Raw genomic sequence first — 27698 nt, forward strand, 5'->3', positions numbered from 1 at the left:
GTGGGACTGAAGGAAAACATACCAACACATTCTCTCTACGTTGTTTAATGTTTGTGTCACTATATTTAATGCACTAAAATTTTCTTGAAAATACAATATTAAATGGAATGTTAAATCTGGCTAAAACCTAACAGAAAATTACCTTTCCCTCTTTCAGGCCCATTCTAGGACACAGCTAACAAAAATTATTTTGCTTTAATATACAAAACTCTGGTAAGAATACCCGAAACAAAATAATCCAACCCCCAGAAAAGTGAGATAAATCATGACCGAGAAGAATCTCATTATATAGAGGAAAATTAATAATCAGTGTATTAAAGAAAAGGGAATATAATCCAATGCATCGATTCAGTGTCATAACCACAAAAGCTGCAATATTTTATTATGATGTTCTCCTCACGAAACATTAATGAAGAAATAGGCATTCCAATGTTCGTACCAATGTATTATATATTACCTGCCAAACAATTGTCTGTACTACCCAGAGAGAGTCAAGATGAATAGGACCACGGAACCTACTAGCTCCTAAAGGTTCTCTGACACTTTGCTTCTGCCCTCCTTCAGACTCCACCTGGTCGACCGCCTCAATGGTGCTCCCCTCCAGCACTGACAACAAAGCAACCAGCCTGAATTACCTCATTACACCATTTTAGAAAGAAAGAGAGAGAATGTGCAGCCGTAGACTCCTACTGACCTGTTGTTCCTGGGGAGGCAGCGAGCAATGCGGTTTAAAAGGCCACTCCTTAAAAGTGGACATTGCTTCTTCTTTCTTTAACCCTTGTTTGGAGCCCTGTCCTGGACAGGAACTGACACCAGACCCCCCCAGAAAGCTTCCTAAATAACTATTACCTCACCAGATTCTATGCAGAGAATAACAACCGCTCCTGGTTTCTGGTTTGGGACATGCAATGCAGTTGACTAGATGACCTGTGACGTTGACTAGGTCAACTATTCACACAACTGACACCTAAGTGGCCCCTGTCCAGTCTTCGTTTCCATGATCCTACTTCCCAAGGAATCATTCCCTTTTCTTTCATCTGATCCAACCCAGCCTTTTCCCCATATTCCTTATGACTAAGTTCATATTCTATCGTTCCATCTCACTTTGGAAACAACAACAAACAAGGATGGATTCCAAGTGATATTCAACTTCCTGTAGACACTATTCTCAAGAGTGTGGCATATTAAAACACTTCACACTCCATTTTCCATTTAATGCAACACACATTCTAGAGATGAGTTTACTCCCTTATATGAGTAGTTTATTACTGCATAGCACAAACATGAAAATAATGTTCTGAAGAGAATTTTAAACATTTTAAAAGATGCTGCCCACCCAGTAATTAGAATCAAGAAGCCACAGACTATGGAAATTTGACAAAGAAGTTGCTGATAGTGTTTAAATTCAAAAATACAAATTTTGTTAATCATGTGTGTCACACATTTATTTTACCTACTTAAAATGCACTTCAAAAAAGGTTAGAATAAGTCACTCAATGGAAGTTATTCAACCAAAAGTTTGGGTTTTGTTGCACTAATACTACTTTGTCAGTGTGGCTGCTGTCTGGTTCAGTAGAAGGGCCCCTCAGGAAGGAAAAATGAGAGCCCAATCCAGGGTAGCCCTGTTTCTTGGGCTCATCAGCCATCAGTAGCCTAAGCACGGACTTGGGCCTGTGTGCAGCCAAGTCAAGTCTGACTTACATGGTGTATCTGGGATCATGTGTTCCTCTCTAGCTGATTGAGAGCAGATCTGCATCCAAAGGGAGATCTATTTTAGACCCAGAACAGGATCCGGACTTGCTCCAGTAATACAAGACTTGCTGGTAGCAGGGTTTAGAAGATTAATTTGAAAGTGTCAAACAAAGGTGAAGATGATAATACTATGGAATAAAAGTATTATGACTTTAGGCCCATTTGGGATCATCAGAAAATTCTGAAAAATACAGTTTTTTTCTACTTCTACAAACAATTTATCTGACCTTCCTGTCCAAGTACAAGAAATTGATGATGGATGGTCACTTTACCAGATCTCATGGGATGTTCCAAAATGGAAAAAAGGCAAGACCTGAATTTTTACCCAAGATTATAAGGTGCATATAGTCTCTGTTTTAGGGGAGCATGAATAATGGCCTAATTTTTCAAGTTTTTTTTTTTTTTTTAATACATTTTAGCATATATATTTTGGTGAGGAGACTTCTTTACCCTTTTTAACAATTGTTTTTAAAACTTTGGTAACAAATCTGTGAATAAGCATTTTCATCTTAAGATGAGACTGCCTGGAGAGTAGCAACTAGTTAAATATTCCTCTTTAAATTATGTTATCTGCTAATTTTTTTCCAATTGCAATGATCTTCATACCTTTTATGAGATACTTGACAATTACTGCACTTTACTTTCAAGCTTTTTTCAAGAAGCAATATGAAATAATCTAGGATTATTAAGTCAATAATAAGAATTTTAATATAGACTGAAGTATCTGAACCTAGGAACTAAAATATTTCTTTTACATTAAAAACATGCCTTAGGGTTCAGTTTCCAATAAAGATTTTCACATTTGAGATCCAACAAGTTAAAAAAAATTTTTTTTGGGTACAACTATTTTTACCTGGAATTTGCTTTTGGAAGATTTAAATGTAAGTAAATATTACAACTTAAAATAGCCTCATATGAAAGCACACTAAAGTATTAATACAGAAACAATATAACTACTACTTCTTCAATAAACTATCTGTCCAGGGCTAATTTATACTTTTGTACATAAAGAGTACTTGATATTGCTCACTACCACCACTAACCCCGTCCTATTTGAAAACACTACCACCAGCAAAACCTCTATCTATTGGTAATGAAAGAGCTGGGTTTGAAGACAGGATGCTGTTAACAACAGGAAAATGCTGTGACTTAACAGCTGGGATGAAAAATCACAGACCAAAAGAATGGAAACCATTTAAAAAGCAACACAGGAAGTAAAATTTTAAAAGGAGCTGTAAAGTGGTATACAGAGAGAGGACAACGGGAAGGAATGGAGCAGAACCAGAAGGCCCTGAATCCAAGCAAGTCAAGAAATTAGTTTCCATATAACAAGTTTCACATTTTGCAAAATCTGTTCAAAACCTGAAAAAAATTAAATGTCTATCTGTATTTTACACCTGCTTAACACAAAAACAAAACTAATCTACGATTAAGAGTTATATAACTTTAAAGGACTGGTACAGATACTCAGACCAGAGAACAGGAGGTGAACCTTGGGACTGTTTTTCCCCTCTGAGCTGGTATATCATCTTGCAGGTGCACAGACATCACTTTAACAGCCCCCTGTAAAAGACACCTTAGCACAACAGCTAAGTCAAGTAACGGGTAGCTCAGGCACCCTGAGAAGCTCAGCTGGAGGCAAAGAAACATTGCTTACATAATACATTTCCTGGATTTTCTTCAGTTTCAGCCAAAACGGTTGCACCATAAAATCTCAGGTGAACCATATTAAGGACTTGGATTAATGAGAGCTAACACACAGTTCTTACTAAGTGTGGTCCTACTTCAGATACTTTACAGACATTATTTCATTTCATTCTCACAACAATACTGCAAGGGAAGTACTTTATTTTTCTGATTTTGCACATGAGGAGACAGAACAGTTAAATTATTTCCAGCTGGGATCCAACTTCAGGCCTGTCTTGCTTCAGGGCCCATGCTCTTGACAGGTACTACATAGACAATAAAAGTAAAATGTTTCTGGATGCTTATAATAAACATTCCAAAATACCAAGGTGATATATGAAATTATAGTGCTCTTAAAGCTCCCAGTAAAATATTTTATGCCTTAAAGCACACACATATTTACACACGTCTATAAAATGGTTTGTACACACCTTAACCATATAAATGTCTAAAAACTGCTGTGGTGAAAATTTATGGATGCCATTTAAAAGTGTCCTCAAATGTCTATACACTTTCTTAATCTGACACACCAAGTATATATCAGAAAGTGCCTGAGAAGTGAAGAATAGCTAAGTATGACTACTTTTTTCCCTTGTGAGATTAGAATATGTTCCAAGTCTATAATCACCAAGTTATTTATTAGTAAGAATAAAATTGGTGAAAATCAGAAATGCCAAGATGCAAATGAAAAACTACACTATATATAAAGAATGTCTTACTCTTGCATCCAGCACCCATCCCAAAGACACAAAACAAGAAAAAAAAAATGTTGGATGGTTTTTACTCTGGTAACTAGTTTCATCCCATGAGTTCACAGGTCAATCCCCGGGCTGGGAGTCAGGATTTACAGGCTGTCTCTGACACCACTTTGCTGTCTTCATTTACACAAACCACTTCCTTTTTCAGCACCTCTGTTTCCTCGTCTATCAAATGGGAATAATGAAATCTACTCTGCCTGTTTCATTAAACGGAAACTTTTGATGAGAGCAAGGATGTGATCTCTATCTAGGGAATTGTCACGATTCGAGCACTGTGGTGCTATACGCTATTTAATCAGGCGAGCTGGGATGGGGAAGGAGTATGCAGTGATAATATTAACTTTTCTCAATTGCTTTCACATTTGACTTATCCTTTGAGCTTAATAACCACTCTGAAAATAGGTAGGGGAAGCATTCTATACAAATGGGGAAAGAGCTATTAGGTGGTTATGTGGCTGGCATCATGTCATCTAGCTAGTTAGGGACAGAACCCAGGAATACGATTTTTTCACTTGCAGTCCAGTGCTTTTCTACCCTCTGTTAACTCAAACTGTAACCCACTGGTTAGGGAGACTAGAACAAGGATTAATTAGATTCTTCACTCTAAGTGTATCCAACCAAGTGGCAAACATCATGAGTTGATAAATTAGGGAAAACAATTCTCTTTGTAGACCTAGAGCCTAGAGTTTATGGAACTGCAACACATACTTTGATTTCTGGGAGCTGCATAACTTCAGGAAAGACTTCGATGCAATTGGAGTGAGCAATCACGGTGTGCATGCGCCTGCAGTTCATGACAGTTGTTGGGATGGCTTTCAGTTTATTCCCACTGATATCAATTTCTTCGAGTTCTTCCAGCTTTGCCATTTTACTAAAAAAGAGAAAATCCATTGGGGGAGGGGGTCATAAAATAATAATGCAATTTAAAAAAATAATATATAAGAGAATGAAAAGGGGGTTTACTATGACATTACTTTAAAGATTTTTTAAGACTCACCTGTGATAGTCATTTAAAAAAATGATTTTTTCAGTATTATTTAGAAGTGTCAAAGTATTTTAAGACCTTTTCTATTAAAAAACAAAAACTATTCACTTCAACTCTTCAAATTGGTCACAAGAAGAAAAATGCAGGTCATTTTCCTCATAAAATCTGTGTGTAAATTAAGTCACTGCAGCAACCATCCCTTTACTATGTAGCTAAATCTCAACTCCAGTGAAAATCCTACTCAACCAGGTCAAAAGCCAGCAACAAACCAACATAACTGCTTTGAAAGAGCTCACCTGAGAGTATGATTTCTTTGTACTGGCACTGAAAACTCAAGGAGATATAGAGAATAAGGCTATAGTTTCAATTAATATATGCTTTCTCCTAAAACCGCACTCCCCAAATTCCTCTGACATCATTCACAATTACAGGGCGGTGGTGAGGGGCAGAGGGTATGTTTGAAAGATCATCAAATCAGCCCGCGGCCACCTGGCAGTGCCTGAATTCAAAGAGCCCCAAAAGAAATGTCTCTCAACTCTTGTTAAACATCTACACAGAAGGAATCTCTTTGACCTTAACGTTAATACATGTTCTAATGTAATTTAACACTTTCATTTCTGAATGTCTTTTATTGTTCAATCTTAACCTATCATGCAAAAATTTCAGTAATCAAATAAAAATTCCAGAGTTAGGGCTTATTTCATTCTCTGTAAGTTTAGAGGAAAACACCCAAGCCCTCCATCTCTGCAATTATTCTAACAGCATCTACCCACTCCTCTGATTCTCTTTCTACTATTGGTGATTCTGGACTCCAGGAAGTCCAAGATTCCCAGGGGTTGTAACGCATATTTGTAACCCAAATCATTTAGTGTACGATTATTGGTACTTTTCTCCTCGTTATAATTTCATTGCAATAAACCTTTAAAAAGTCTGCAAAAAACCCCGACTGCTTTGTCACCCCTCAAATGTAAAGGTCATCTAATAACCCTGAAAATAAATGTGCATAAGATACAATGAAAATTAAGTTTTTGCCTTATGAAATCAGATCGTTTAATATAAGAAGTAGCCAACATATCAGGATATACTATAAACATTATATGCAAAGACTGTAAAATCATCCATCTATGATAGCCCATATTTCTAAGAAAATTATCTTAAGAATAATATGAATAATATGCTCTCATTATATTTTGAAAGAAATATGGTAAAGGGGCACTAAAAATGATTAAAAGAATAAAAATCAGGCACAAGAAGGAAAAGTTAAAGACGTTTACATCTCTCAACATAGAAGGAAGGCAACAAAGAATGAATGACTTGATCGCTGGAGTGTGTCATGAATTCAGTAACTATTTGGTAAGTGTCAATCATAGGCCAGACCTCGTGTGAGACATGAGGTTAAAAAGACGAGTAAGTCACAGTCCTGACCCTTAAGGAGCTCAGAGTCTTGTAGGGGAGCTACTGGGCCATATCACACCTCCCTGAAAAGAGATGGAAACTACAGCAAGATAGATTTTTACTAGGTCCATTAAAAACTTCTTTGCACTTAGGGTGATTACAGAGGCAGGAGTCACTGGGGGAAGAAGGATATATCCTCTGAATCAGAGCTGATGGTCATTTCTTTTGCAGGATTAGGCATTCACCATCTGAAACAGGACGACGAACCCTTCTAGATATATTAATTTTATGTAATTACCACGTTTTCTTCCAAAACTATTATCTCCCCATCCCTTAAGTACATAGAAGTAAATAAAAAGTTTAACCATTAACATCAAATGAGGGAAAAATAAAATAAAAATAAATATATATTATAAAAAACAGAGCAGTATCTTAAATGAATGCATAACTGGGCCCCCCTCCTCCAGCAAGGGTTTAAACAGGCTGGTGGCAGAGAGAGGCTGTGCCAGTGTTTTGATTTGGCCTCAATTCTGAGTTGCAGTTACCAGCATAATACCAGAAGGGTTAGTGTTTGCTTCTTTGATGTGTGGGTGTGTGTTCCAAGCCCTAACTTGTTAGCTGGGTAAATGCCAATGAAATGGAAGTGGAGTAAATTCTTCATGGCATGCTTACTCTGTAGACTCAATCAAAGCCAGAGACAATGCCACCGCTACCGAAAATTGGAAACTAAAATTAAAATGGAATTAAAAATGGATCTTCTAAGAACCATAAATTATTTGTAACATCGCGTAGTTTCTATGGTTGCATACACCACCACTGCTTTTGATTCCGTGTGTGTACAAAAGCTGGTAGTTAATTAAGAAGCATTAAGGTATGAATTTATAATCTAATCCCCACACACCAAATTAGGTTAATGTTTTTGTTTTTAATTAATTTGACTGGTTAAAAAGAAACACAAGAAAAATTATACCCATTACATAACATCTTATTTAAAAAACATAAGAACATTTTAGTGATTGGGTCTTGGGTACATTCATATTAGAAAAACGAATACACTTCTCTTTAGGGGAATGCTGAACATGGCTAACATAAAAGACAACTGTGAATACAAATGAGGGAGGAACAAGCTTTATGCTACCTGGGAAGTAGACAATTTAGCTTTCTCCTTTCCCCTCTGCACTGACAAACACATTTTTGGAAATGCAATTAAAAACGCCACTTTACAATCCTTCTTTACCTTGCTGGAAAACTCTGAAGTCGGTTATAGGCCATGTGAAGAATCTTCAGGTGGGGATGTCCTGTTAACAAGGGCACACATTTATCTGTGAGGTTGTTATTTGTCAAATACAACTCTTGTAAGTTGCTGTTCGTCTCTTCAGAAAGTGTGGCTGGAGGAAGGGTTTCTAGTTTGTTCGCAGATGCATTCAGGAATCTCAGGCTACAATGACAAAATGCAATAAAATCCTGTTGATAAACCAGAGCTCCAGTTCAGAATCCTCAACAAATCTACATGTTTTTTGATTGATACCAGGCATACTAGATTAGAAGCTGGGTTTAGAAACATGAATTAAAAGCTAGAGTTTGAGGCAAGGAGCTCAAATTTAGCAATCATAGGGATACCAGACCTACCATCTATGATAAACTTAATAACTATCTATATGTGATAAATATAAAGAGATACACATCAATTTTTATGAGAACACAAAGGTGGGAGTAAGTGATTGATTCTATAGCTGGTGGGGAATAAAAAGGAGCAATAAAGCAAATTTAATATTCTGACTTAAGAAAAAGAAAAACAATTGCCTATTTGCTTTTATAAAATGTTTTTGCTTTTCTTGAAGTAATAAAATAATTGGGCATTAGGTTATAATGCAACTAAATCCCAAAATCACTGCCCTTTTCACTCAGGATGTCCAAACTACTTTTGACAGACATACATTCACAGCAACAAGAGATAATTTGCTTTGTATTTAAATAATGGAAAACTATATAGGAATGAGAATGAAGAACTACAACTACATGTGACCATAGAATGAGTCTCACAAATACAATGTTGAGTGAAAGAAGCTGGATACAAGAAGATTCCATATTCATAAAGTTCAAAAACAGATAAAACTACCCTATGGTAATAGAAGTCAGGGTAGTAATTACTCTCAGGGGGTCGGGGTGGGTGGCAGGGGCAGTGCCTAGGCAGTGTGCAGCCCTGTGGTTCCAACAGCATTCTGTTTCTTGATCAGGTGCTGTTTGCATGAGCGTATTTCACTTTAAGAAAATTCTCAAGTGGTACACTCATGATGGCCACTTTTCTGTTTTCACATTATACTCTGACAATAACTACATAAAAGAAAAAAAAAGACACACACGCTACGATGGTTTCAACATGATAGACTGAACAATGGATGAACTGTAAAGTACATTTTTACACTCAAGAAAACTGAAATTGCCAAACGCTATATAATCCTTCCACAATTATTGTGAAACACAGATAAATGCAAAATGCAGAGTTGGAGAACTGAAACAGAAACGTGCTGTGATCAGGTTCTGAATCATTCCCGAGAAGAGGGAAGGCAGGACAGGCACTGGGACGAGGGGCAGAGGCAGAGGACCCCCCGCTTCATAGTGGATCAATCACCACTTGTGAAGCTGCAGCAACAGGAAAATGGGGTGCTCAGCCCACAGGACCCCCCTTCCCTACTTAGTAAGGCCAAGTCTGTCCTGCCTCCTCACCTGGGTGGACTCTGTTATGAACCAACACTGTTCTTACATTTCAAAACAACCCAGGTGTGAAAGCATTAGATTCAGGGCTATTCTGCCACATTTTGCTATTAAAAAAAAAAAAAAGAAAATCCTCCTTAAAAAGGAAGAAGATGGATATCAGGATCGGTTATTTTTAATATTGGACAAAAAGAAGGCTTCACATTTTGGAGTGATCACCAGGACTGTCATTCCAAACTCTCCATCCACTAATTTAACACTCCCCAATCCTGCCCCCTCCAAACACACACACACACACACACTACTTATCTGAGGAAAAGCTGCTTCTCCAAAATAGAACATTTTCCATTAAAGAAACACGTATTCCATTGACATTAAAAAAAAAAGAAAGGAAGTTAGAGAAGGGCTGTACAGACCATAAATAGTCATGGGAAATTACCGTCATGTGCACTACAGAGAAGAAAATAAAGGTCATTCACTCAGTTTCTGAAGCAGTTTTGAACTAGGAAGGAAACCCGTTTCAGCATTATAGTTCTTTAAAAGTATTTTTACGAGTCTGTTTCTTTTTTTTTATTTTTAAAATTTTTGTGGAACATGGCCTAGATAGGTTAATGTCTAGCTCAGAGTCACAGAGCATGTAGGGCAAGCCCACTGGAGGGTGCATGTTTAGATCATGTCACAGCCCTGCTCAGAACCCATGGCTTGTGCTGTCCTTAGCATGAACTCTCAGCTTCCTTGATCCTATCAGGGTCTGGGGATTGGCTCTGCCCACTGCTGTTTGCCGGACCACACCCCACCCTTCCCACCACCCTCCAGGCGTCCTGTCCTCTTCTTTGTTCTGTAAATTCATGAAGTCCTTTCTGACTTTTGAGTTTTGGGATTTGCTATTTACTCCCCCTGCCTGGAAGGCATGTTTTCTCCTTTTGTTCTTTCCACTGGTAAGTGAAACACCACTTTCTCAGCAAGGCTTCCTAGGCAAACCTATACTAAGAGGCCTCCTCACTCTCTTTAGGTCTTATTTATAGCACATGACATTAATAACATGCTAGTTAAGAACTTCTTAAATACAGAATTATTTTTACATCTTAATGACCTAAAACATCATGGACTAGGGTTGGCTGGAAACCATCTGATTATATCATTAAAATATAATTCTTTAGGAAATATATAATTATAGACACATGAAAAGAAAGGAAAGACAAGAGAATGAATTCATGAATGTTTACATGGTTTTAGACCAGAAAGAGGTGTGGGGACCCAGGTCCCAGGCTCCCCCACCCTAATGGGGAATGAGGCCCCACAGCACGTAGCAGCCTGTGTGACCGGCACAGAAGTTGAAGGTCATCAGACCTCCTCAGGAAAGAAAGTGTGTACAGATGGTATGGTAAGCAAAGCATTGAAACTCCCCTCCCCGATCACTGTTGAAAACAAACCTCCAGACCCCTGTGTCACAAGACCCTGCTAAAACTCTGTTCTCACACCCTATGGAATGTCTTTGTCCTAAACCCTTAGAAACTGTCCCTTTGCATCCCCCACTCTTTGTGGAGCGCTGACTTCCATTTTCCGGCTGGCCGCCATAGGAAGGACCCTCTCCTGTTTGTTAAGTCCCAATAAACCCTGTCTCACGCTGTGCCTGGCATGTTCTTTGGTCTTAGGGCTGTGTCGACCCAAGCCCTTCAAGATCTGGGTGGAACAATAGGGAACTTTGTTTTGAAAGGAAAAAAAATTGGCAAGTTGCTCTTCTAGAAAGCTGCAAAAAGGACTTTAAAATCCTTCTCAGCATCTGAAGGGAAGAATGTCATCTCCAATAAGATTCGTGCTTGCACTTTGTTGAAACTTGCCTGACCTTAAGGTGCTATACACCTTTACTGAGAAATAAAGGGAAGCAAAAACCTGCATCCTACCCCCTCAGGAAAAGAAACTATGGCAGTTAAAATGATACGGGCCGGTTCCAAAGAACTTCATTTGAACAGAATAATGCCTACCTTTAATCATCATGCTAGTTAATGGCCAAAGAGCAAATTGGACTAAAAAGATTTCTGATTATAATGATCTTAGAAAAAGTAAATTCAATACCCATTCTCTTAAGAAAAAAACAAAACAAAACACTCTTCCCCCAACAGGTTTCAGCAAGAGACCAATTAAATTGATTTAATGCTCTAGGTGGCATATTTTCACTGGAATGAACAACTACTTTAATTTTGCAAAATTTCTCCCATATGGATAACAGTTTTATTCAGTAAAGACTGCATAACCCTACCCTCTGTTTTCAGTCCCCTAAAAAAGATGTATTCCTAAAAGCAGTGAATTTGGTTTCAATTCAATATGATATGATAGCTATTCTCAAGCTTCTCCCTTACAGATTTTTGCAGTAACTACATAAAAACTGTTTAATGTGCCAAGAAATGTTTCATCCATATAACCCTTTTCACTACGCAATCTTCTACTAATTAGAGATAAACAAGTAACCTCCTATCACTGCTTTCTTTTCACTTGTAAAGTATTTGTAGAGACCACAGTTCTTTCCTATTCTCTGTTCCTACTCTTTACCTTCTTTGATCTTCACATTATCCCAGAAATACCCCTCTCATGTTTTCCAGAGGACAGAAACTGAAGCTGAGGAAATTTAAATTACTTGGGCAATGGTTAAACAGTAATTAGTGGTAGAGCCAGAAATAAACCACAGAGCTCTTCAATCTCAAGAGTTCACTAGTCTCTGACACAGCTCTCCAAAATTCTAGTGTCAAAAAATTATAATAATAAAAATATTTTCGTGAGGACATTTGTTTCCCCCCAAAAGCTGGAGGTTAAGCAGGGTACCAGTGTAGGGAGCGTGACAATCACAAGAGCACAGAATGTCAAACTGAATTCTTAAACAAGTTTAACAAACAGCACAGTACTCAACTTGAAAAGCTTTGCAGAAAGTGCAAAAACTGTAGAGAAAAGACACATACATATGGTCATTGCCCTAAAGCATCTGGAAAATTGCCCACAACAGCAGTGAGAAAAAGCCACTTCCTGCTTCTCGAGCAATTGCTCTTTTCTTCCTTGGCACATTCTGCCCATCTGCTCTGGCTCATTTAGGTTTTACTTTTTGCTTGTTTTTGTTTGTTTGCTTTTTAGTAATTTCCAGCATACCATTAAATTTTCAGTCAAATTCTTTCCTTGAAACAAAGCACTGGATTTGGTACCACTGTAGATTTACCTATTTGTAGACACAGCAGACGTTCTTCATTCAAATAATTTTCCTATAGATCACTACAGGGACTTGTATTCTATTAAAAAATGCAATGTTAAGACTATCTAAGTTCAGCTAAACTCTTCTACTTTAGTCAACCCTCGGATTTCCATCCCCCAAATGTTCCAGATATGTCAAACAAAACACTCTAATTGCTTATTTTTTTCTTTACACTATAACACTTTTGACAATTTAGTCTTCATAAGGCTGACAGTTTTTAAAGCAGGACCTTTCAAACTTTTTATTATAGTAACTGAGAGTGCACAATACATTTTATACAGTCACCTAGTACACATGCAACATATACATGTGTAACTGAAACAGAAGTTTCATAAAACAACACTCAACCTTATTCTCTGTAATCACACCAACGTTTTCTATCCCATGTAATTTTTTAAGTGATGGTCATCAAAGAAGTGATAACGTGCCCTCCTCACTGCATCACATCAGGAGATACATGATGAGAACATGTCTTATTATTGGCAATATTAACTTTGATGACTTGGTTAATTTAATGCCTGTCAAGTTTCTTCACTGTAAAGTTAATTTTTTTTTGTAATTAAACATCTTGTGGGGAGATATTTTAAGACTTTGCATATATCCTGTTTCTCATCACAGTTTGCATTGACTGTATTTTCACCCCAATTCCACCTTATTTTTAACACCTTGCAATGTTGACATTCATTTGTTCTCTCATGTAAAAACATATTTGTACCTTTTATCATAATCGTTGAGCACCCTAGGTTTCACCGAGTTATACAGTCCCAGTCTTTATCTTTCCTCTTTCCTTTTAGTGTCCCATGTGCTCCTAAACTTCCTCTGTCAACCATGCTCACAGTCATCTTTGTTCAGTGTACTTACATTGCTGTGCTACCATCTCTCAAAACTGTGTTCCAAATCTCTCACTCCTGTCTTTTCCTATCTGTCTGTAGTGTTCCCTTTAGTTTTTCTGTAGAGCAGGTATCTTGTTCACAAACTCTGTCATTGTTTGTCAGAGAATATTTTAAGCTCTCCCTCATATTTGACGGACAGTTTTGCTGGATATAGGATTCTTGGTTGGTGGTTTTTCTCTTTCAGTATCTTAAATGTATCACACCACTTCCTTCTTGCCTCCATGATTTCCATTGAGAAATCCACACATAGTCTTATCAAGCTTCCTTTGTATGTGATGGATTGCTTTTCTCTTGCTGCTTCCAGGATTCTCTCTTTATCTTTGACGTTAATAATCTGATTATTAAGTGTCTTGGCGTAGGCCTATTCAGATCTATTCTGTTTGGGGTACACAGTGTTTCTTGGATCTGTAATTTTATGTCTTCCATAAGAGATGGGAAATTTTCATTGATTATTTCCTCTATCATTGCTTCTGCCCCTTTTCCCTTCTCTTCTCCTTCTGGGACATCCATGACATGTACACTCCTGTGTTTCATATGAGCCATTCGGTTGCCAGAGACATTGCTCATACTTTTCCATTCTTTTCTCTATCTGTTCTTTTGTGCGTAGGCTTTCAGGTGTCTTGTTCTCCAATTCCTGAGTGTTTTCTTCTGCCTCTTGAGATCTGCTGTTGTATATCTCCATTGTGTCTTGCATCTCTTGTGTTGTGCCTTTCATTTCCATAGATTCTGCTAGTTTTTTCAAACTTTTGATTTCTATCTTATGTTTGCCCAATGCTTTCATTATACTCTTCGTCTCTTTTGCCATATCTTCCCTAAACTTTTTAAATTGATTTAGCATTAGTTGTTTCAATTCCTGTATCTCAGTTGAAAGTTTGTTCCACTGACTGGGCCATAACTTTGTTTTTCTCAGTGTAGGTTGTAGTTTTCTGTTGTCTAGGCATCTGGTTTCCTTGGTTACTCCAATCAGGTTTTCCCAGACCAGAACGGGCTCAGGTCTCAGAAGGAAGCAATAGTATCAGGTTTCCCTGAGGGTGTGTCTTAGAAGATTGACACACCCTGTGAGGCCTCAAGCTGCTGTGCTTTTCTGCCTAACAGGTGGCGCCTGTCAGCCTGTCACTCCAGACTGGTGTAAGGAGGTGTGGCCCATGGCTGTTTTCCCCCAGGCTCTGGGCTCTGGTTCTAAAAGAAAGGTGGGTAGTAAAGCTGGGCACCACCTCTTTCTTCTTAGGGAAGATACACTTCCTAGGGAGATACCATTTGCATTTGAGTAGTCTCTCTGACTCTGCTATCTCTACCCTCGTCCAGGTCAGAGGTCTGAGAACTGAAAATGGCTGAGGCTTTCTCCACTGAGCCAAAAAAGGGACAGAAAGATCTCCTTCAGGGCCAGTCTGCATGGCCACCCTCAGTTCTTTGTTTGTTTGTTTGTTTGTTTTTTTAAATTCAGTTTTATTGAAATACATTCACACACCATACAATCATCCATGATATACAATCCACTGTCCACAGTATGATAACATAGTTATGCGTTCATCACCACAATCTATCTCTGAACATTTTCCTTACATCAGAAAGAACCAGAACAAGAATAAAAAATAAAAGTGAAAAAAGAACACCCAAATCATCCCCCCATCCCACCCCATTTGTCCTTTAGTTTTTATCCCGATTCCTCCACTCATCCATACACTAGATAAAGGGGGTGTGATCCACAAGGTCTTCACAATCACACTGTCACCCCTTGTAATCTACATTATTATATAATTGTCTTCAGGAGTGCAGACTGCTGGGTTGGAGTTTGGCAGTCTCAGCTATTTACTTAAAGCTATTCCAATACATTAAAGCCTAAGAGGTGTTATCTATATAGTGCATAAGAATGTCCACCAGAGTGACCTCTCGACTCCATTTGGAATCTCTCAGCCACTGAAACTATTTCGTCTCATTTTGCATCCCCCTTTTGGTCAAGAAGATACTCTCAGTCCCACGATGCCGGGTCCACATTCATTCCCGGGAGTCATACTCTGCGTTGCCAGGGAGATTTACACCCCTGGGAGTCGGGTCCCACGTAGGGGGGAGGGCAGCGAGTTCACCTGTCGAGATGGCTCAGTTAAAGAGAGAGAGGGCCACATCTGAGCAACAAAGAGGTACTCAGGGGAAGACTCTTAGGCACCATTACATACAACTTTAGACTCTCCTTTGTGGTAATGAGCTTCATAAGGGCAAGTCCCATGCTCGAGGGCTCGGCACATCAAACCGCCAGTCCCAATGTTTGTGACAACATATGCTAGGGGATCAGCATCTCAAAGTTTAGAGATAGGTCTTACAATTCAGGGATAGAGTTAACTGCTGTAAGAGCTTACAATCTAGGGCCTGTTACAATTATTGTGTCCACGTTAGGCTATGTTCTAAGATTCAATTCTGAGTTTACACATTGTAGTTAGTCCATATTGGTGAGGCATCATCCCTCTCACCATATTTTCTCCAACACTTACACTCCTATATATATATTTTCCTACAATTTTATAGAGTTATGTTCACATACCATACATTTATCCACAGTGTACAATCAGTTGTTCATGGTATCATCATAAAGTTGTACATTTATCACCACAATCAGCATTTGAACATACTGATTACTACAAGAAAAATTGTTTTGTTTTTTTTTTAGCAATAAGAAAAAATGATAAAAAGAAAAATAACATGTCATACAATACAATATACTACTAAGGACAGCAAATAACACCACTACCAAGAATCCCATATTACTCCCCTATATCCCCTTCTCATATACATTTAGCATTGGCGTATTGCCTTTGTTACATTTAATGGAGGTATATTACAATGTCACTGTTGACCATAAACTCCAGTTTGCTTTGATTATGTTTTTTCCTGAATACCATCACTTTTTCAAATTTCTACATGGTTGACATTCATTTGCTTTCCCACATGCAAAACATTTTTATATTTGTATATTTAGTAACAGTCATTGGCCACTCCAGTTTTTGCCACGTTATACAGTCCCAGTCTTTATCATCTATCTTTACCTCTGGTGTCATACATTCTCCTATCCCACCTCTTTCAGCTTTACTCACAGACATCTTTGTTCAGTGTACTTACAATACCGTGCTACCATCACACAGTATTATGCTATCTATTTCTGGATCTATGCAATCAATCCTAAACATTCTGTAGTCCTTCAGCATCAAATGGCTGATCTCTGCCCTCTTTCTATCTCCTGGTCGCCTGTGTTGTCAGCTTTTAACTCCCAAAGTTTGTTCATTAATGTCTGTTCATATTAGTGAGACCATACAGAATCTGTCCTTTTGTTTCTGGCTAACTTCACTCAACATAATGTCCTCAAGGTTCATCCACATTATTACATGATCCATGTCTTTGTTCTGTCTTACAGCTGCACAATATTCCATCATGTGTATATACCACAGTTTGTTTATCCACTCATCCTTTGATGGACATTTGGGCTGTTTCCATCTCTTGGCAATTGTGAATAATGCTGCAATAAACACTGGTTTACAAATGTCTGTTTGTGTCTTAAGTTTCAGTTCCTCTGAGTATATACCTAGCAATGGAATAGCTGGGTCATATGGCAAATCTATATTTAGCTTCCTGAGGAACCTCCACACTATCTTCCAGAGTGGTTGCACCATTCTACATTCCCACCAACAATGAATAAGTGTGCCTCTTTCTCCACATCCTCTCCAGCACTTGTCACTTTCTGTTTTTTGGATAATGGCCATTCTGGTAAGTGTGAGATGATATCTCATTGTGGTTTTGATTTGCATTTCCTTAATAGCCAGTGAAGTTGAGCATTTTTTCATATGCTTTTGAGCCATTTGTATTTCCTCTTCAGAAAAATGTCTGTTCATGTCTTTTGCCCATTTTTTAATTGGATTGTTCGTCTTTCTGTTATTGAGATGCAGGATTCCTTTATATATTCGGGATATTAAACCCTTATCTGATATGTGGTTTCCAAATATCATCTCCCATTGTGTAGGTTGCCTTTTTACTTTTCTGACAAAGTCCTTTGATGTAGAAAAGTGTTTAATTTTGAGGAGATCCCATTTGTCTGTTTGTTCTTTGGTTGCTCGTGCCTTGGGTGTGAGGTCTAAGAAACCACCTCCTTTCACAAGATCTTTAAGATATTGCCCTACATTTTCTTCTAAGAGTTTTATGGTCTTGGTGCTAATGTTTAGGTCTTTGATCCACTTTGAGTTAATTTTGGTATAAGGTGTGAGATGGACATCCTCTTTCATTCTTTTGGAAATGGATATCCAGTTCTCCAAACACCATTTATTGAACAGGCTGCTCTTTCCCAGTTGCTTCGGCTTTACTGCCTTATCAAAGATCAGTTGTCCATAGATGTGAGGGTCTACTTCTGAATACTCAATTCGATTCCATTGATCAGTATATCTGTCCTTATGCCAGCATCCTCAGTTTTATCCATCGGCCAGAGATAGCACCCGGTCCTCTGGGCACCCCAAGGTCAGTCATCACCAAAAGCCTCTGTCTGCTTGTTGGGTATTTGTAGCTTGTATTGAGCAGTCAACATTTGTTAATTGAAACCCGAGTTGGAGCTGGGCTGAGCTATATTCGCTTGCTGGGAGAGTGCTGCTCTCTAGCACAGTGAGGCTTGGCAGTTCAGGCTGCCGTGGGGGAGGGGGCTCTCGGCTTGAGTCCACAGTTTTTACTTAGAGATTTTATGCTGCGATTTTGGGCATTCCTCCCAATCCAGGTTGGTATATGACGTGTGGACAGTCATGACTGTCCCCCAGCAATTACTCCAGATTATTTATTAGTTGTTCCTGGTTGTTTATTAGTTGTTCCAGGGGGACTAACTAACTTCCACTCCTCTCTATGCTGCCATCTTCTTCCTTCCTCTATAAGCTTTTAAAAACACTCTCTCTGAATCTGTTACTCTCAAGGCCAGAACCTCATTTGCAGACACTTCAGATCCCTGGCCCCTTTCAGTCTTATCATTGTTTACTGCTGAGGTCCTTGGCCTGTGTGGCCGCCACAGCAACACCAATTCACCAGTTTCCTATCTGTCTTTTTTATTGTTGAGTTTCAGGAGTTCTTTCAAGACCTTTCTGTGTTTTATGATTTGTAAATATTTTTCTCCATCCTGTGGGCTTTTTCCCTTTCTTTATAGTGTCCTTCAAAGCACAAGTTTTTAATTTTGATGAAGTCCAATTTATTTTTTCTTTTGTTGCTGGTGGTTTTGCTGCTTGAAAGTTTAACACTATCTTCTGTAATTTAGATAATAAAGGAAAGCTTGTCTTGATATAAAAATCTTGGGTCACACTTTCATTATTAACTTGCTTTGTATAATGCTTTTGCAAAGTCTGATAACACTTTAATTGTTTCCTTTTTAAAATTATTTGATCTTTTATCCCGGAGGCCCTGGAGAGTTTTATTTCTGAAATCTAATAGTTCTACTTCAACATGTCTCAAAGTTCTGGGTTGATTTCCCAGGTGCCAAGAATCCCCTTTCGGTATGTACATTAAGACCTTTTGTTTGTTTCTGTAAAAATTCCTTCGATTATAATTTTAAATATCAGTTCTGTTTCATTGTATTGTCCTTCTCAGTAATTCATAACACAAATATCATTCCTTTGTGGCCTGTCTTCCATTTCCATTACTTTCTCTCTAAATCTTTTAATTATTTATTTCATTTTTATTGGAACCTATTCTCCCCACCTTGTAACGTACTCATTTCTGAGATAATTGTCTTCCTCTTCCATTTCCCAAATTCATTCAAGTCTTCTGAATTCCTTCTTTTTTTCCATTAGTTTCTCTAATTTTGCTTTTTTTATATATATCCCCAAATGCCTATTTGAGCATATTTAATTTTTCTCGGAGTGTTGTCCATAGTTTTCTCTGGCTTCAAGATATATCATTTTTGTGTGTTTGTGTGGTGGTGGTGGTGGTGGTGGCGGCTGGGTGGGGTGGTGGCAGCTGGGTGGGGTGGGGGGGCATTCCATAGTGGATGTGTGGGGTTTTTGTCCTTCATTTTGGGGGATAACAAATCAGTACAGATTTGTTCACGGCTCTCCTATTTCTTTTTGGGGTGTCGGGCTGTTTCACAAGAAACCTCGTTCAGTGATGTCCTCTTCTGTCAGCATAGCAAAGTCCAGATATAATAACGGATTTTTATTTGTCTGTGTTGGGATCTACCAGGACTGAGAGATCTCTATAAGAGAGAAAAGGATCAGAGTTCTCTTCCTCTTCATGGTGTTCCAAACCCCATAGTGTCTTTCTGTAGTTTTGAAAAGCTCCCCAGTAGATTTTGGTTAAGAACACTACCTGAAAACATTTGAGAAACACTACACTTTAAAAAGCATAGATAGGATGTATCTGGTATCCAGAAATATCACTAGACTCACAGTCATCTTTTGCATTTAAATTCTTCCTTCATATAAATCTATTTGTTTCAGCAGTAGCACCTGTGGTCACCTTTAGTTTTCAGTATGCTCCATTGATCATCTGCAATGGAGTCACAGGGAGCTAGTTAAACATAAGATCCCAGGCTCTACCTCTCTAGTTGAAGCCAGCAGATCTGAGAGAATGCCAGGATTCAGCATCTTTAAAAGGAATTCAGGGAATTCTGAAGACACACATTGAGAAACACTGTTTATTCTGTTATGGCTCTCAAAACATTGCAACTTTACTAGATATCTCTCTTCACTGTAAAACAAAGTGTAGGCATCTTAGCTCTTTAAAATGACAGAAACAGCTGTTTTTGCCAAGAAGTACCAGGTGTCATGGTCAGTTGATCACGCTCTCCCAAATTCTCTGTTCCCTTTTATCCCCGTGATATTTAAACATATTCTGTCTGAGTCATTAAAACTTATGATCTGTAAAGTGACTAATACTCTAGTGATATTTAATAAATACAAAACGAGCAATTAGCATGTACTTACTTCATTTGCACATATACTCCCCTAACTCCCACTCCTGAAAATACCAGACCTTAATGTCCACCCACAACAGCAATCTATAAGTCTCTGTTAAAGGACCCATTTTGGCTTTGTTAATTAGACTGACTTGATTAGAAAAAGATATCCAGGTATCAGTGAGAGTGCAGATGCTGGGTGGGCAGGGAGGCAGCACGGGCCAAGCTTTAGGAAGGGAGGGAGGGAGGGCAGTACCTTGGACAGTTTTTTTTGTGAACTCTGGTGATCCGTGGCCACTATCTACTCCCCACCCCTGCCCATCTGTTGATGAAAACCGACTATATGAAACTCTTTCATAGGTTTCCACAAGAAAATCCTCACCTCTAAGCAAAAAGCAGTAAGATAAGAGAACCAGGCCAGTAAGATCCAGATTGGGATATTTTCCAGTTCACCCAACAGAATAAAATCACAGATAACTTCTCAGTGACATATGGCTCATCATATTTCACATCTGTCTATAGTCTTTGAGCTGCTGGTGAAAAGCAAGTTAAAATAAACAAAACTCAAAGATGAATATGGAGAGTAAATATATAGGCTGAAATTGCTGGTTCAAGTTTAAAGAATTTTAATAAAATTGGTCTAAATTTTTCAGAGGAAGATGAAGATATTATTAAAAGTCATCTAATTTAAAATAGATTCCTCACTATTATTTGGTTACAAAATATCTTCCTCCTGCCAGGTAAAGCAGACTATTATATGCCAAGCTAAAATTGTAATATTTAACAGACAGTATCATGCAATCAAGACCATGAGATCACATCAAATCTACTTGAGCAAGCAAGATTCAGAGCTAAAGAAAAACTTCCCAGAAAGACCATCCAAGTTTGGTCTTTTGCTCTGTGTCCAATAATGCATGTTTTACTGATCAAGCTCTCTAAGGTTCAAAGCACAACTTCCACTTAAAGCATGAACTGAACCATTTTTTTTAACTTATGAAGACTTTTATTCAGGCACTTTCTTCAGTTATATAAGCAAACAAAAAAGAAGTAACAATAATATATTATCACAAAAAGAAATAAGGAAAGAGGAGCAGTAATCTATTTTTTAAGATATGTATTATGGGGCACAGACTGGATGGAAGGAAAATTAAAGCCAAGTTTCATTAATGCCTGAAGCTATTTGCCAAATACACAGCCATGTATGATACAACAAAGTTTTGTTCTTCATATCATGAGCTTAAATCATGCCAAACCAACTTCATCATCTTCCTTCTCCTTTTAAATCTCAAACCTACTTTTTACTACAGTTATTTGCATAATTATTTAAAACTCTGCATTAGATTGTAAGGTTCTTAAGGGTAATACCTATATTTAGCCATTTTTAAATCCCCATCAAAACTTAGTATAGTGTCTTAACCTTATTAGGTAATTAATAGTAAGTTTGCTGTACTGAGCCATGTGAATTAACACAAATCACAACTGAAACCACATACAAGAAGACTGTCACCTAAAAACTCTTATTATCTTAAATTTAATGTTTTCTGGGTTGACTTACTCCCAACTGTCTATAATAGTTTATTCCTTCCCACAGAACTCATCAAACCAAATACACAAGATCTGTACATTTTCTTGAATGTAAATTATGCCTCAATAAAAAAATTCATGAATTTTTTTTTAAGTTGGGGAGTTGTAGGTTAAACCTTCATTATTTAGGTTTTAGAAAGAGGATAGGCAGCAGCGTTAACTCTTTCAGAAGCAGTAAATATTTTGATGGGAATCATTAAAAAATGATTTTTTTTTTTTGGTCCTCTAACAAGTGAACTAATATAAGAAAGTGGTTTAAAAAAGAGCTAATAACTTCTCCCCCACTCCCTTATAATCCTATCTGCCCGAGATAACCAAACTCCTTTACTTTTCTTTCTGACCCAGAGTCATGACTAATAAAGATCAGTTGCTATATTATGCTGGAGTTGTAGCGATTATATTGGTTGGAAAACTGAGGCACTGAAATATGTCTTCTTGGAAAAGTTTCTTATTTGAAGCCTTTTTTGGTCATTTGCTTCTCTCTCATAAAGCAGGATGCTTGCTCCTTTTAATTCACCCAACCACTTAGTCCAGAACTCTCCGGTGCCAGAAATACTTTAAGCACGGCCCTATCCCTCCCTCCCAAGACCTACAGAAGCTGGCTAATCCCCCACAGCAGTCCCAGTTTTCCCAAATGCAGTCGTTCCAGGTAGGCAGGGTCTGTTTGGACTGTGGTAATTTTTGCCCAAATGCCTTCAGCTTACGCCATTAGCTTAGTTTATACTGTTTTCTATAATAGCAATGTCTTCTGTCAGTGACTCAATTCAGGTCCTAATTTTTCCATGTTACATTACTAGAAATATTCCAGTTCACACACTCTTCCCTTTTCTGACTTGCAGACTCCATTTGGAAACTGTTCAAAATATGAAAATTGGAAAAACTGAGATGTAGGGTGATCGCCTAAGATGCCCAAATCAGCAGTTATGCAGTGGTTCTTAGTCCTGGGGACTGTAAGAATCACCTGTGGAGCAATGTAAAATTAGACTTGCCCTTTCAAATCCTTGTCTCTAAACATGAAAATGCAGCCTCCTTAACTAATCTGTAAGCTCCCTCAGGATATTTGTCCACATCTCCCATGGCACCACAGATACTCGATGAGTACTTACTGATTGGCTCTAGAGAAAGACCAACATACAGAGTTGTCCTTTTAAAACCAAATTCTCAGAAAAGAATAAAGAGTAAGAATGATTATAATCTACTGGAGAGTTCCAACACTATTCACTTACTCCATTATCCATGAACTTATCACAGTTGGCCAGGGACTGGGGCTGTTAATAGAGCACCAGACAGAAATGGCTTTATCTCACTCAAAGACTCTTAAAACCTGAATCCACTTCTCAATTTGTTTCTATAGATTCAGTGTAGGCCTCCAGGGAGATGAGAGGATTCTCATTACAAAACTGCACCCCAATTTTGCCTTATGAAAGAAAAAACAAGTTACAATGTAACTTATGAATCTCAACAGGAGATGAAATCAAATTATAGTTTCCACAAAAACAAAAATTACATGTCTGGAGCTACCTGTATGCTAGACCATTGTGTTTTGATATGAACACAAAGGCAAGAACAACGATTTAAATGACTTGAAGCACTGCTCTTTTTTTTTGTCAGAGGACTGTTGTAGCAGGAGTAATCAAGCACAAAACCCCACTTTCTCACAATTCCATTTCTCTGTATTTGTTTCAGCAGAGATTCATTTTGTAACTAACATGAATACATTAAGATAGTTTTTTTAAAAGAAGAAAACAATAAAAAGAAAAAGAAGAGAGTACTAGGAATGTTCTATATCTTGATCTGGGTAATAGTTGCATGTGTATATACATATGTAAGAATTCACTCAGCAACTACACTTAAGAGTTGTACACTCTACTGAATATAAGTTATATCTTGAGAAAAAAGGATTAAAAAACAAAAAAATAGCAAAGGAGAGGAGAAAAAAATAAGGCACAGGTAAGGATAATATTCAAAATAAATTAAATTTTCTATCGCTCATTAAACAAATATTAGTTGAACTCCCTGCTTTATCCCAGACACGATGCATAATATTGAGGATAAACTGTAATTAAGACAGTCAGTGTTCCCATGGGGTTTATAATCTAATGGTACAGAGAGCTGAGTAAACAAGAAAGTACAATAAAGTGGGTGATAAGTATTGTGAAAGAAGCAAAAACAGGGGCTTGGGAACATGTGGTGGGGAATCCAAATCACTTAGGAGAGTCAGAGTTCTTAGATTGCTACTTCACCCATGAAAACTGGTAACAGGCTGAAACATGCAAAACATGTAAAAATTAATTTTTCTAAGGTAAAAAGATCCGTTGTTATTTCCTTCTCTTCCCTTCTAGAAGGACATAATTAAATTTAACTGTTTAATGTTCATAATAAGGTATGCTAAAAGTTAGATTCTTCGTGTCATCTCTAAAAGTCACTAGCTGAAAATAAACATTAGCAGAGGTCAAAAGCATTCAGACCACCAGGTTACAAAGGATTTTAGTATGAACACAGGCATAATCTGGGTTCTGAATCAAACAAGATGTTCCAAAGTTTGTGTTAACAGCCATAGTTACTTAAAGCTTTCTTTAAAGGAAATTCTGCATGTGGCAACATTTCACAGAAAACAGAAATTCACTTAGTGTTAAACGAAGCTCCCCCATCTCCCAAATCAAAACAACTTCACTGAACACTTAGCGAAGCCAGTTACAAATATTTTGAAAAATTACGTTCAAAGGATAATAATTTATTTTAAAATGTGAGGGTAAACACTGTGGTAAAGGTAAGAACAATTGTAAAATCAAAAACAAAACAAAACAACTAAGCAAACTCTAGGAAAATGTGTCTCTGTTACAAAACGTCACAATATGTGAAAGCAGAAACAGAGAACTTCAAAATATTTAAGCTAAATGTGGAGTGGCCTGTACAATTTTGACTAGAGTATAACACAAGAGTACATTTCTCATTCTTGTTTCATACCTACACCCCCACAATATGTGCCTATGCACAACTTAGCCTACTACTGATCTCCAGAAAGCAGTGAAATTAATAATCTAAAGAACACCCCTGTCTCCATTCCCTACAAAACGCATGGAGAAAGGGCTGGGAAAATAATTTTCTTCATAAATCTCGGATAGACAGATAATGAGGAAGTTCACACAAATGGTGCCAAACCATATAAGACAAGGATGCTGAAGAGGCGGTATTTTATAAATACAGATGAATAAACAAAACAAACAGATTGCTTTACCTATCAGCCTTCATCAGAAGGTTTGAAGGGAGTTCAAGGAGCTGGTTGTGTTGCACATCCAAGACCTCCACTGATGTTCTTTCTAGCCTTTCAGGAAGCCTTGTTAGCTGGTTGTGTCCTGCCAGTAGTTTCCGGAGACTACTATTACAAAACAAGCTGTACAAAGAAAGGGACAAAAGACAAAAGGCAACTTACTTAGATCTAATTTAGGGTAGAGGTTAAAAAATGATTAAAAGTAGGAGAATACCTAAAATTATCTCCTCTCCAAATCTTAAATTCGTTCAAAGCAACTGCAAGTTCATTTAAACAGATGCTCAAACTTGGAGCTATTCATATTTCAATATTTTCCATACTTAAAAAAAAATGAGGGTGGAAGAAACCATGAAAAGTGATACTGACCAAAGAAGCTCCTTAGTGAAAGAGTAAAAAAGTTTCATTGAAGAGAACAATCGAATCTTGATTGTTAGATGCACAAGGCAAGCTTTAAAAGGTTGCATGCTTCTCCAAGGTAACCTTGTGTCATGTAGTGCTCTGAAATACTGGGTGTTTCACCCACAATACAGTCTAAATAAACACAGCTGAACAGTCATTACCTACAGGGTCAACATTAAATAAAGGAATCGTTTACCCAATTAAACTTTAAAGAAAAAAGCCAACTAAGAAAAGGCTATATTTTCTCCAGTTGCATTTCACAATCATAATCATTTCCCCCCCTCTCCTCACTTCCCTAAGTCTGTACAAGTTTTCTCTTCAGTGTAATCCTAGGCCAAAGTAGAGACTCCCTCCTGAAGAGAATAGAATGCATTCAGTCCATTATTTTTTTTTGAACCTTAAAGAGCTGTTTGGAAGCTTGGATATGTTTCTTTTATGGTTATCAGAAATATAACAAATGATGAATACTTATTAATCTAATGAAAATCTGCATTATGACCATTTCAAACTTCTCCAACACTTGTAGAGAATAAAACAAGCCCTGAGTTCCAACACAGAAAACCTGGAGCTGTGGGAAAGTGTGATTTTAATTTGCATCAAGGTCACTGTGGAATAAGAATCCATTTACACTGCTGTCAAAGATTAAGACTTCATCCACCTCCAGTTTTCCACCATCCTGACCTCACTCCCTGATGTTCAAAATTCTTAAAATTACTATTCATTACAGCTATAACTTTATTCTCTTTAAATATCAAAACTATATTCTGATTACAAAAATGACAGCAATCTGTCTCAACACTGCAATATCAAAGCAACTATTAAAGATATCTGAAATGCCTAACTGTGCAGGTTTAATTATCAATGCAACAACACAGATGACCCAGAACGTTCAGTCATAGTTATCACAGGGGGCACAGTCTCTCTGTAACAGTCATTCAACCCAATAAATCAGGATCAAGTTCACCAATTTTACTATCTTACAGGGTCTGGAGCTCAAGTTAGAATAAGTAGAGGGGAGTATGGGATTTTCTATTATGTTCACTTATATGTATATTCTTTATTCTTTAATACATGGATAACTGAAAGACAGGTGACAGCATCCTGATGTTGATTTTCCAAATAAAAATGTAGATTTTATCAGTACCAGAATGAGTATTAAATGCTTATTATTGGATTTAGTTTCTTTTGGATACTATAAAAGCTTTAAAATACCTTCGTTCCTTTTTTATACATATCCACTTCTAAATATCATTTCTGTTTTGTCAAGCCCTTTACATACCTTCCTTAGATAAGCAAAGCTTAGATATTAAATCAAATGCTAATGAATCACTGTCCTGCCTGAATATTATATCAATGATATGGATGATACAAAGTTTACAATTAAACAATACCATGAAACAATATATACTGTTTTTATCTCACATGTTAAAATACACACACGCAAATACACTTTAAACTTTTTAACAAGAGCACTTGGGATTTGCTTGAATAAGCATTTGTTTAGATCCCCCAAAAGCCTGTATAAATAAAGTATCTCTACAATAAATCAACTTTGCGGAAAATCAGATAAGATACCGATCATCCTGTATGTTTGTTTGTTTATGTATACATTGTATCTTTGTTGTAGCTTACAGTGAACAGAGACCTTAGACTCTAATGTGCTGTTGGATTGTGCCTCAGGTACCCTCTCAATATGCTATTTGTGGTACAAAAGCTTTATACAAGATGGCATGAGTTCAACATGCTCCATTTTGCTTGAATTGGTCTTGATAATAAGAACTTCAATGAAAAAGTATCCTATTAGGTCAGGAGTGGGTAGGAAAGGAGAGGAAAGAATAGACAGAAAATAGGAAGAAAGATGTCGTAAAACCCCCTTTACAATAATTTTTTTCCCAATTAGTAGAAGCCTGCTTTCATTGTTGCTGCTTCTCTTCTGAAAGGGATGAGCACACACACACACACCACGACATGCTATCCACAGGCACATTACCCAAGTCTTTTCTCTGACAATGGTTGATGGGCTGCACTGGGTCACCTAAATGCTTAATCAGTCAACATAATACTCCAGGGCAGAAAGCATTTTCAAACGGATGATTGAATTTATAGGTGTAAAGTATG

The 27698-nt window shown here is 37.5% G+C and overlaps 1 protein-coding gene across 1 annotated transcript in view; it reads right to left on the reverse strand.

Moving 5' to 3' along the window:
- PHLPP1 (PH domain and leucine rich repeat protein phosphatase 1) overlaps positions 1 to 27698 on the reverse strand; it is a 268488-nt gene that overhangs the window by 21780 nt on the left and 219010 nt on the right. Inside the window, exons 10-12 of the mRNA XM_037806377.1 lie at positions 25149 to 25304; positions 7814 to 8014; positions 4905 to 5067 (exon numbers count right to left, since the gene is read on the reverse strand). Coding sequence (XP_037662305.1) covers positions 4905 to 5067; positions 7814 to 8014; positions 25149 to 25304 — 520 coding nt within the window. The remainder of the gene's footprint in view (positions 1 to 4904; positions 5068 to 7813; positions 8015 to 25148; positions 25305 to 27698) is intronic.

Source organism: Choloepus didactylus, chromosome 16 (assembly GCF_015220235.1).
Source record: "Choloepus didactylus isolate mChoDid1 chromosome 16, mChoDid1.pri, whole genome shotgun sequence".
Taxonomy (NCBI): domain Eukaryota; kingdom Metazoa; phylum Chordata; class Mammalia; order Pilosa; family Megalonychidae; genus Choloepus; species Choloepus didactylus.